The 12,503-nt window shown below is 46.1% G+C and overlaps 1 protein-coding gene across 1 annotated transcript; it reads right to left on the bottom strand.

Moving 5' to 3' along the window:
* Window positions 1-1,279: 1,279 nt before the first annotated feature.
* LOC103682072 (5-beta-cholestane-3-alpha,7-alpha-diol 12-alpha-hydroxylase) lies at window positions 1,280-2,785 on the bottom strand. Its single transcript, XM_008711657.2, has one exon. The coding sequence runs from the start codon at window positions 2,783-2,785 to the stop codon at window positions 1,280-1,282; it is 1,506 nt and encodes a 501-aa protein (XP_008709879.2).
* Between the last annotated feature and the right edge of the window lie 9,718 nt (window positions 2,786-12,503).

The raw sequence follows: 12,503 nt of genomic DNA, 5'->3' as shown, positions 1-12,503 counted from the left end.
AAATCAGAGGTGAAAGGTTTGGAGAAAGGTCAGGGTGAATGGAGGGCCAGGCAGGCCTGGTGTGGAGAGATGAAAAGTGCTGAGGTATGTGGACGGCTGCGGGGGTGGGGAAAAGAGGACGGTTTCAGAGACACCTCAGGGCCTTGAACTGACAGAACTGGGGCATGACTGTGGGTGAGAGTGGGGGAGGTGAGGGTGTCTCTTCTGTATCTGTCTTAGGGGGATACGGTGGGTGGTGGTGTCCTGACCAGAGAGAGACAGGGAAATCCGGAGAAGGGGGTGGTGCAGGGCAGAAGTGGGGGACAGATGCTGAGTTCTGCGTGAGCCAAACTGAGTCAGAGGGCTGTGGGACCTGGATGGGGAGGGGGAAGGGGAGGGTCTGGAAGTAGGAGAGGGCTCTGAGTTCAGCAATGGTTGTGGAAACCAGAGGAGGGACGGAGATCACCCTGGGGTGGGGGTGTGGAGGGGAGACAATGGCACTGAGAAGGGACCTTGAATAACTCCTACATGAAAAGCAGCATGTCTCCAGACCTGCTCTATCCAGTTCTGGAGCCCCTAGCCACACAAGGCTGTTGAGCACTTAGAATGTGGCTGGGCTGAAATGAGCCATACTGCAAGGGGGAAAAGTACATGCCAGATTTTGAAGGCAACGCAAGAAAAAGAAATGTAAAATTATTTCACTAATATTCTTATACTGATGACATACTGAAATGCTAATATTTTGGATATATTGGGCTAAGTTAAATATATTATAAACATGAACTTCACCTGTTTCTTTTTGCTTTTTTAAAAATGTGTCAACTAGGAAATGAAAAATTACACACGTGGCTTGCCTTGTCTTGCTCTGGACGAACGTGAAGTCCACAGGCTGTGGACTAAGCATTGAGGACAATAATAAAGTGAAGGGGGAGGCTGGAGGGTAACTTGCAGGACTTGCAGGACACTGTGTTACTCACGATAGCCCGTTTCCGTACTGCAGGACTTGTCAAGGTACGCGCATTATTTGCCAAACGAAGTTTTTCCCCAGATACTTCCCCTTCCTCTGGACTTTGTATGGGGGGGGGTTCTGCAGAACCTACTCTAAGTGATGGTGTTTTCAAGAGAGCTGGAGAAGCCTCTCAAGTAGCTAGAGAAAAGCCAGAGAGCAAGGAAGGCGGCCAGGACAGAGGTAGGAGATCTCACAGAACCAGAGGGAAGGGTGGGGCTTCAGAGGGGCTGGAGGAGGTGGAGAGCCCAAGGGGGGGTCTTGAGGCCAGGCTCACGGCCATCTTGGCAGAGCTCAGTTAGTAGGTCGCAGGCGGTAACGGAAGCGCACCTCATGGCTGGGCTGGGTGGTGCCAAAGCCCCAGCGGTGGGGGTCCACGGGTGGCACAGGTGTGGCGGGGTCTACCAGCTCCAGGTCAAAGTGTGTGACCATGAGCAGGACGAAGAGCTTCATCTCACTGATGGCCAGAAACCTCCCAGGGCAGATGGAGACACCTGAGCCCCACGGCATGGTGTAGTGGTGGATCTTCTTGCCGGCCTTGTAGAAGTCCACTTTCCGGCTACCATTGGGGTTGAGGAAGCGATCATACTTGAAGGCCGTGGGTTCCGGGTGGATGTCAGGATCCATGTGCACTGAAAGATAGGGAAAGAGGGCCACAATGTCTCTGCTTCGGAGCAGGTACTCCTGTCCATTGGCCATCTTCAGGACATGGTCGCTGTGTACCACTCGGAGGAGGGTGGGCGCAGCCCCCAGCCGCAGCGTCTCCTCCATCACACTGTCCAGCACCGGAGTGCGGTGCAGCGCGCTGATGTCAAAGTCAAAGGACTGCCTGGCCTTCAGCCTCGCCTCTGCCAGGACTTGGGTGGCCTCCTCCCTCACAGCCCGCATGGCTTCTGGGTGCTTGAGCAGGAACAAGAGGGCCCAGAAAGAGGCCGGGCCCGTGTTCCCCTGGGAGGCCCAGAGCATCATGAAGTTGAACTTGTCCTGCATGGCTGGGTCTACTCCCTGCTCCCTCAGATAGTGAAGCATGTAGGATATCCAGTTGCTGATGCCATTCTTTTCCAAGTTGTGCCGCACAGAGAGTGTCTTATGGAAGAGACTCTGGAGCCGGCCCACTTCTAGCCACTCCCGGGGCCCCAGCAGGGAGTACACAAACCTGGGGAACAAGCGGTCAAACTTGCGGAACTGGGCAAATAACTCCTCTGCCTGCCGCAGGTCTTGCCCCTGGTCCTTTGTGTAGCCGAATAAGCTCAGGTAGCCAGCCTTGAACAAGACGTTGTAGCAGAAGTGGAAGAGGCCATCTTCATGCCAGCGGCTAGAATCCAGACTCTGGCCCGTGGGCCCCAGCAGAACCAGGGCCAGGCTGTCCAGCATGGTTTTGTTGAGATCCTGCAAGCCATCCCCCATGAGGTACTTGGTGCTGGCAGAGTGTATCATCCGGTAGTCTCCTTGCACCGACTGGTATCCAAATACCTTTAGCACCAGTTTTTCTGCATACTCCACGAAGTCTAGTTTTCTCTGTGCATCCTTGAGGATGGGGCCAAACGAGAGGGGGTCCATGACAAAGGTAAAGTACTGGCCCCCTAGCTGCACTGTGAACACATCTCCATGCTTGGCCCGCATGTGCTTCAGGAATTCAAACATATTCTTCCGGAAAGCCACGGCATGGCCCAGCCAGGGTATGGAGCCCTTATCCAGAGGGGGCTCCTGGGGCCTGCGTTGCCGGAGCAGCCCCAGCAGACACAGGCACCCCATGGTGACCACCAGCAGGGCTCCCAGCACCAGACCCCAGAGGACCATGGCTGTGCTCTTCCAGGTTGAGCTCTAGACACAGTGTTCTCTGGGTGCCAGAGAGCTTTTGAGAGGCTGTGACAATTTGGGGATGAAAAGGTGTGTCCACCTGGACCTTGCCCCGTGGCTGTAAGTTATATTAAATGACCCTGGCGAGACAGTACCTGGGAGCAAAATGCTCTCTTATATTTAGCACTTGCTGCAACCTGGTGGGAGGAGGGGGTGGGACCAGAAGGAAGCCCAGAAAGAAACCTCTAGCTATCGTCACAGTCCCCTTACCAGCTTTAGGCTTTGCTCTGATCTTTTCAGACTCAGCTCCAGCATGATATCTACAAAGCTTTCTTTGATTCCACCCCCCCATGATTTACTGACCATTCACACCTTTATCTTCTCATGCATTCATTCATTAATTAATCTGTTAGCTCATTCAGCAGAAATGCACCAAGCACTTATTAAGTTTCATATCTCTTCCTTCTTCATCTTTAAACGACCCATAGAACCTTCCAGACTGGCAACTCTTCAAGCAGAGCTTCAGACTTCAGTCCCTGAACCTGGGACCTGGGGCCCTACTGCTGGCCCAGTTGGCTTGCACACTTCTCTAGCAAGGGCAGATTGGGAATCTTGCACATATGAAATGTTGGACACGATAAGGACTTCAAACCAATTGCTTTATTTCATGATGAGGATATAGGTTCAGAGTGTAGTGGGGACTTTCTCTTACAGCTGTCCTGGCTTCGGTGAGGTGAGCTGACCATTTACTGGGGACCTTCTGTGATGTGTCAGGCCAGGTCCCTGCCAGTAGGCCCAAGAAGGAGAGAGCTGTGCCACTGGCCATTATTGCAATAACGTGACATTCAGATTCAATTCAACCAGATAACCCCCGGGTTACTCTTTAACTTCCTAAGTGACCCACAAACAGGGACTTTGTTTCCTCAGATTTCCACATGGCCTCTAGAGTGAATTCCTTTTGCCTTGTGCAGCTCCCCTTTGTGGGGAGTTGGAAATGTCCACACTCTGCCTCCAGGAAGTCCTCTCTGATTGCTTAGGGCAACCACAGCAAGTACTCCGAATCATCAACTCTCCTCCACCTTAGAACCTACAGTCAGAAATTGTGGGCCAACTTCCATGAGCTGAACTTTGCTCCCTAGCTTTTAATGGATCGCAGCATCACCGTATATTCATTCTCACCTCTATTTACCCATTCCCTCCTTCCTTGGAACTGCCCCATCTATCCATTCAGCAGATATTTACTGGGTACTTACTGACGGAACTTCTGCTATAACCAACCTCGAATCAGAGGGATAGGGTCCCTGCCCTCTTGGAGTGTATGGCCTAAGGAAGGGGAAACTATATTAACTCACTGCCTAAAGAAGTATATAATTACAATTGTGTTAAGGGTTGCAAGAGGAGCAGAGCGGGAAATGGGGTGGGGAGTCAGGAAAGCCACACTGATGAGGTGGTAATTAAGTGGAGTCCTGGAGGAAGACAAAGCCAGGTCAGTGTGTGTGCGTGTGTGTGAGTGTGAGTGTGTGTGTTTGTGTGTGTGTGTGTGTGTGTGTGTGTGTTGGGGCTCGACATGGAGATCGGGGAGCGTGCGGAATGTGCTGCTCAATGTATGTGGCCGGCCATTCCAAGGAACGGGTGCATATCCACTCCGGCGCCATGTGGCTGGAGGGCTCAGAGAAGGGGGAAACGTTTTCAGCACAACGTGGGCTGGGCCGGCGCAGGGCGAATTCTAGCTTTGACCAGAGCGCTGCACAGAACTCGTCTCAGTCCGTCTGGAGCCACTGAGGGGGCGGCCTGATGCAGGGGCAGTCCTTACTAAGGCTCTTACGCGCGCGGGGAGGGGGGGGGAGCGAGCTTGCCCCGGGGAAATCGGCCTATGCGGCTGCCCGGCCCATCCTCCCGAGTGGCCAGCGACGCAGAGCGAGCCCCGGGAGCTCCGCGGCACACCTCAACCTTCCTAAGTGGGCCGCAGCTCCGCAGAAGGGTGGCACAGAGCTACAAAGGGAGACTGAGAGGTTCGGAAGGACCAACGACACGCAGAGCTGGCCTCCGAGCGTGCTAGAGGGGGCGCAGGCTCGCGGGCCGGAAAGGCGGTGACGCACTTCCGGCCCTGCAGCCTCCGCGACGGTGTCGCTAGGCGGGTGCGGTGGGCAGTCTGCCGTCCGGAGGCGCCGTCTGTCCGTCGGTCGGTTAGGCTTCGCACGGTGGCGTTGTGTGTCTGTCCGTTCCTCTGCGGAGCAGTCGATTTAAGGGCGTAGGGCTGGGGGAGGACCTGGCGCCAGAGGGCTGCCTGCTGTACTGCTACCGCCACTCTTCAACGAGCGCGCGGAGCGTAGCCAGCACTCCGGACCATACTCCTGAGAGTTCTCACCTCCTAAGTCTGGCGGGAGCATGGTTTCGGCTGTCCTTGAACAGTTGTTTGTGCTCCTTTTCTGCACACCTCATTTGCACATTCCATGGTGAGCAGGGGGTGGTGGGCCATGGTTTGAGTCCTGGTGTCTTCGCATTACATATATGGTCCAGAATCTTGAGCAATTGTGCACCGATTGGAGGGTTCCATTTACCTGCTGTGGTTTCTGTATTGGGGTTCTCCTTTGAGGGTTCTCTAGTCCAGATGTACTGGCTATCCCCTGCATTTTGTTTGCCATTTGTTCCAATTATGGATGATATTGATTGATCCCTTAGTGCCTGCCACTTCCTGCCCACGTCCTCACCCCCAGAAGTCAACAACGGTACTGTCGAAATGGAGGTGCAGGAGAGAAATTGTTTCACTCTGCCTTTAGATCAAATAATAGTTTCATTTAACTTAGGGCTGGACTTATTTATGGCTTCCTTTCCTTCCTAGCTTTCAAGGTTCCTTATTTTTCCTTTCCTTCCTAGTTTTTCAGGGTTCTGCCTCCATGGCAGCTGGGTTCTTGACAGCCTAGCCCCAGGTTAATTATTTTACTCCTAGTCTGCATCACATATACCAGGTGACAGTGAAGTCAGTATACAACTTAAAGGGCAAACCTGGGTTTTTGCTTCAACTTTGTCACCAACTCATGACATGACCCAGGACATTTCAGTTTACCTCTCTGGGACTTATTATTCTGCTGTGTCAGACAGGAAGCTGAACTTGAGGTACTTGCCAGCATTGAGATGCCATTATAAAGGTATTGGGCTGAGGCTTAGATATCAGCGCGTATAGTGGGAGAGGATGGAGGAAAGGGGGGAATTGGATTGATTGACCTTGAGCACCTATCCTGTTCATGGCTTTGTGCTGGTCATCCCCATTGTCACTGTAATCATCACTATTCTATTTTGAGAATTTACCATGAGCCAAGTATACCAACTGCATTACATGTATTAAGCAATCTAATTCTCATATCAATCTGTGGGGCATCCCCAAGACCACCCTCACATTCAGAGATTCCCTAGAAGAACTAATGGGACTCAGCATATAGTTGTACTCATGGCTAAGATTTATTACACTGGTGTATTAAGGATATATAGCCAGATCATAAGGGATAAAGACACACACATGGAGTCTGAAAGAATCCACGTGCAAGCTTCCTAATGCTTTCTTCTTCAAAGAAGAAAGCACAAGAGAAATTAGAAAACAACTCGTGATGGATGAAAATTAAAACCAACATTCCAAAATTTATGGTATATAGTGAAAGCAGTGTCCAGAGGTAAAATTATAGCTGTAAATGCTTACATTAAAAAATAATTATCTCAAATCAATAATCTAAGTTTATACCTTAAGGAATTAGAAAAGAAGATCAAGCCAAACCCAAAGACAGCAGAAGGAAGAAAAGTGTAAAGATTAGAGCTGAGGCAAATGAAATAGAGAATAGAAAAACAAAATCAGTGAAACCAAAATTGGTTATTTGAAAAGTTCAAAATTGACAAAAGTTGAGCTGCACATTGACTAAGAAAAAAAGGAGAGAAGCTGCAAATAACTGAAGTCATAAATGGAAGTGGAGACATAACTATTGACCTTTATAGAGATAGAAAGGATTATACGAGAACCCTTTGAATAACTGTATGTCAACACTATGGATAATTATACATAAATAAATTAGACAACCTAGAAGAAATGGACAAATTCCCTGAAATACAAATAACCTAAACTGACTTAAGAAGAAATAGAAAATCTCAACAGATCTATCACAAGTAAAGAGATTAAATCACTAATTAAAAGCCTCCCAACAAAGAGAAGTCCTAAACCAGATGGTTTCACTGGTGAATTCCACCAAATATTTATTTTTTTAAGTGTATTTTTTTTTTTTTTAGTAATCTCTACACCCAATGTGGGGCTCAAACTCGCAACCCCAAGATCAAGAGTCAATCTGCTATCAGTAGTACCATGATACCAAAGTCAGATAAGAACATCACCTGCAAGAAAATTTCAGGCCGGTATCCCTTATGAATTTAGATGTAAAAATCCTCGACAAAATATTAGCAAATAAAATCCAACAGCATAGTAAAAAGATAATTTACCATAACCAAGTGGGTGTATATCAGAAATATAAGGGTGATTGAACACAAAATCAATATGATACACTAAGAGAATGAAAGAAAAAAACCTACATGATCATCTCAAACAATGCAGAAAATGCATTTGACAAAATTGAACATCCTTTCATAATAAAATCTTTCAGAAAACTAGAAATAGAGGGGAAGTTCCTTAATATGATAAAGGGTATTTATGAAAAACCTGTAGCTAATATCATATTCAATGGTGAAAGACTGAAGAGTTTCCCTTTAAAATCAGAAGGCCTACGACAAGGATACCCACTTTATTGCTGCTGTTCAACAGTGTACTTGAAGTTCTAGCCAGGGCTATTAGATAAGAAACTAAAAGATCCAGATTGGAAAGGGAGAGAGAAAACTATCTCTATTTGCAGATGACATGATCCTATATATATAAAGTCCCAAAGAATCCACAAGAGAACTACTACCGTTAATAAATTCATCAAAGTTGCAGGGTACAAGATCAACATAAAAATCGGCTGTGTTTCTATACACCAGCAGTGAACAATCCAAGAAGGAAATTAAGAACACAGTTCCATCTACCATAGCATCTAAAAGAATTAAATACGGAGGAAAAAATCTAGCCAAGTTGGTGAAAGACTTGTATATTGAAAATACAAAACATTACTGAAAGAACTTAACATAAATGGAAAGGCATTCCACATTCATGGATGGGGAAGGTATAACATCGTTGAGAGGTTAATACTACCCAAAGTGATCTATAGTTCCAACACAATCCCTTTCAAAATTCCAACAGGTTTTTTTTCACAGTACTGGAAAAGCTGATCCTCAAATTCGTATGGAATTGCAAGGGGCCCCAAATAGCCAAAACAATCTTGAAAAAGAATAAAGTTGGGGGGGTCCACTCCTCCTGACTTTGAAAAACTACAAAACTACAGTAGATAAAACATTATGGTACTAGCATAAGGATAGACGTAGAGACCAATGGAATAGAATAGAGTCCAGAAATAACCCCCACTTATATGGTCGATTGATTTTCAACAGGGATGTCAAGACCAAGGGGGAAAGGAAGCCATTTCAACAAGTTGTGGCGGGGGGGCGGTGAGGGGGCACTGGATATCACTTGCAAAAGAATGAAATTACCTTATACCACATACAAAAATTACCTGAAAGTGTATCAAAGACCTAAACAAGATCTAAAACTGTGAAACTCTTAGAAGAAACCATTGAAGAAAATCTTAATGATGTTGAATTTGGCAACAATTTAAAGTATATGACATCGAAATCACAGGCAACAAAAGAAAAATAGGTAAATTGGATTTCATCAAAATTAGCTATACAAACCCCTAACAGGGTAAACCTAAAGAAATTCAGGTCCAGACACAATAATCAAACTTCAAAAAAAATCTAAAGACAAGGAAAAATGTTTTGAAAGTAGCTAGAGAGAAATAGCATATCACCTATAGAGAAACAACTCAAATGACCATGGATTTCTTATCAGAAACCATGAAAGTCATTTGCAGGTGGCACAAATTTTATCAAGTGATGAAAAAAAAAAAAGAACTGTCCATTCAGAATTCTATGCCAGTTATAATATCCTTTAGAAATGAAGGTAAAATTGACATGTTCTCAAATGAAGGAAAATTAAGAGAAATTGTCACTTGCTCACCTATCCTCAAATGATGGCTAAAGGAAGTTCTACAAACAGAAAAGAAATAGTAAAAGCAGGACTCTTGGAATATCAATATAGCAGGAAGCATACAGAGGCTTGTGTTGAATAGCAAAGGAAACTGGAGCACATAAATAGGGGTACCAGACCTGGTGAATCCCGGCAAATAGACTGTATGGATTCCCTCACCTTCATATGAAGAAAACTGCTGGGCATGGATTACAGCAGACACCCTTTCAGGGTATAACACTACCATCTTCCACACAGCATACGTGGACCATACTACTCAAGGATTCTTAGATGCCTGTGTTACACATTTAGCTTCCCCTAACACACCCAATAAGATAATAGTGCTATTTTTATAGCTTAATGTGCCAACAATGGACAGTGACCTGGGACATTAGCTGGACCTTTCATGACCTGAATCATCCCCCGAGAAGGAGGTGCTATTAAGAGAGAGAGTGAACTCTTAAAAAAAATGAAAAAGATAATTGGACAACCAAGGTTAAGCTGTCAGTGGTGTACAAATTAAGATAATTTGTTTGGGCTCCAAATGTAATAATTACCTAAAAGTGTACCTTCCATTTAAGTATAATATCTAATTATGAGTTTCAGGAGTGGGAGAAAGCCCTAACTGGCTGCAGGAAACCCAAACCACATAATTAAACCTTATCACTCTATTTTTTCCCTTGTATGCCTATCCCTGGAAAACTGGACTACTAGAATTTACAAGTAGGAAAAAAGAGCTGGGGGCTGGGAGACTGAAACTTAATGTATCTCCCCACCCCAGCCATGCTTGCTGGCTTTGGGCAATTACGGAGAATGATTATAATCATGAATTATGTGGTGAAAACTCAGCCTACGGTGTGGGTTAGACATAGAGAGGACGAGAAAAAGGTGAGAGACTAGTCATAATTGTCATGTGGCTGTGGAAGAACAGGAACAATCCTGGTTGGTAAGGATTGGACCCTGGGAAGTCAGGGGCAGAGAGAGGGACCATTACCCTCTTAGCTTTTGTCTGTAGGATATCTGAGCAGCAACCAGGTTTCCATCACCACTCTCAGTTTTACAACTAGCCAATAAATAATCTTCATTTAAAAACTCTCAGAATCCTCCCCATGGCCACTGACTCCAGAAAGACACAGTCTCAACAAGAAACAAGAGAATAAGATTAACTTCCTGGACATTGAAATTATTCCCTTTAGCCTCATGCTATTGTTGGACTTCTGGTACATTTTTCACAGACCACTGATTGTTCTAAATTCTCTAGCATGAGTGGTAATGGACAATTGTACCACCCTGGAATTTTTGCTGGCCAGTTTAGGTGGGGTGTGTTTCATTGCCAGTATCTCTTGCCTTACTTGGACTAATGACCTATTTAGCTGGATTGGCTTTGGACGAGGAGCCTTGACTATGGTCCAATCTCCAGTGGGCCTGGTTATACTACTGCGTGTCCCTATCATGGTCACTTTTTGTCTGTTGCCTAGAACACATGGAATGTATTTGACCCAAGCCTCTATCAGTACAACTAATTAGAGTATCCAATGACCTATGAGGTGGTTCACGTTCCTGAGAATTTTTATGTGTAAACAGTTGGGAGGTCTTGTTGTAGGTGAATGGCTCCACCATGGTGTGCTGGCAAGTTTGCACATCGATAGGCCGTGCAAGCAAAACCTTGAACAGCAGCCACTCTGAGTCATGGCAGATCACCTTGTGATCCTTCTAAACATGAAAGGATGAGAGGAGGTTTACAGGCCTTCAAGCCCATCTTCCACTCCCTTCCCTATATCTTGTGGGAGGCGGTCATGAGACAATTTCTCATTGCCTCTCAGATTCTGAAGAGGTATGAGGCTTTCTGGATATAACTGCTGACTGCAACACTGCTTAGCTACAGTCTAAAATGGGCTCCTCACCAAGGATGTTGCAGTCCTTGAGCTCCTTTTGTTTTGGTGTCATTGTTTTTGGTGCGTGGGACAAGGATGTGGGGACTAGCATATTTGGATACTCTTCCTTTTGCTGTTTACATAAGTAATACATTGTATGAAGCTAAAAGTGGCTTATTGTATCTTTGCTGGTCCAGTCACTTAGGACATGGCCTTGATCTTGCCTGCTGCTGTATGCTTAACAGGAAGAACAATGGAAAGAGTAAAAATATATGGGTAAATATGGGTCAGAATAGACTATCCCTCTCCTCTTTAATTTTTTTTTTTTAAGATTTTATTTATTTATTCGACAGAGATAGAGACAGCCAGAGAGAGAGGGAACACAAGCAGGGGGAGTGGGAGAGGAAGAAGCAGGCTCATAGCAGAGGAGCCTGATGTGGGGCTCGATCCCACAACGCCGGGATCACGCCCTGAGCCGAAGGCAGATGCTTAACCGCTGTGCCACCCAGGCGCCCCTCCTCTTTAGTTTTGAACCAAAACCCTGGTCAGAACCATAAGAGACCTTCCTTCTGGTGGACCATGACCATTATTAAATCAGGCATCTGAGGGCTCCTTGTGTTCTGAGCTAAAACTCCCATAATTATTTTGCATCGAGTGCAGTTTTCTCCATCTTGTCCCTAAGAAGATCCTGGAAGCGCTTGTTGTGTGCTTGTCCTCCTAGTGATCTTTCCCAGGGTAAGACTCACTGCTTCCTTCTCGGTGTTCAGTAGCGTCCATTTATGAGCTTCTCCAGTTCCCTCTTAGAAACAAACAAGCAAACAAATTGGGAAGCTCATTTGAAGTCTCCTTCGTTCTGTGATTTTTCACAGGTATGGTATCCGTAAGCTCTCAGTACCTAGGGATCTAAAAGGAATCTGAGCCTCTGGACTGAAAGTTCTGTGAAGTGGACATCTTCCTACTTTGTTCACCCGAAGAGACTATAACTACAAATGGAAAATGGCCAGACCATGTAGAAAAATAGAACTCTGACCCACAGTCTGCAGCAACAGTCCAGGAAGCCAAACCAATATCTGCAGTAACCAGTCTAGGAAGTCAAAGTACTGTCTGTAGCAACCAGTCCAGGAAGGCAACCCAGTATCTGCAGTAACCAGTCTAGGAAGTCAAACTACTATCTTCAGCAACCAGTCCAGGAAGCCAAAACAAACCCTGTAGCAATCAGCTCCAAGCAGCCAGAATTTGATTAATATCCTCCCCCCAAGCACGCATATAAGATGCCTTGCTTCTAGTTAGCCCCCTCATGCCAACAATCTCCAGTCAGGGCATCCCTGAAGTTTTTCCCCCCACCTTTTTTAAACTACAAAGCTTTCCCACTTCTCTCCCCGACTTAGAGTCTCTGCCAAATGCAAGTGATGGCTTGTAGCAAGCTCTGAATAAATAGTCTTTGCTTGTTCTCGTTTTGGTGGTCTTCTTTTATTTCCACAATTTCGTTTAAAGGTTTCACTTCCCGGCATGCTGTGTGATGTTAGGTAAGCCATTTCCTCTCTTTCTCCGACTGAAAAACTGGTTCAACATTTATTCATTCCTTTATTGAACAAGTATTCCTTGGCACCTAAAGAAACCAGGCCGTAAGAGGTGCTAGGCGTTGGGTGGAGATTAGAGGCACAAAGATGATCTGGGCCCTCAGCTGCTCTCT

This window comes from Ursus maritimus, unplaced genomic scaffold (genome assembly GCF_017311325.1).
Source record: "Ursus maritimus isolate PB19 unplaced genomic scaffold, ASM1731132v1 scaffold_20, whole genome shotgun sequence".
In the NCBI taxonomy this organism is placed as follows: domain Eukaryota; kingdom Metazoa; phylum Chordata; class Mammalia; order Carnivora; family Ursidae; genus Ursus; species Ursus maritimus.
Note: the sequence above shows the minus strand (reverse complement) of the source record. Positions and strands in the feature narration are given on the sequence as shown.

Bases quoted from the DNA above. Each gene is read 5' to 3' on its own strand.
- LOC103682072 (XM_008711657.2), bottom strand. From the start codon at position 2,785: ATGGTCCTCTGGGGTCTGGTGCTGGGAGCCCTGCTGGTGGTCACCATG.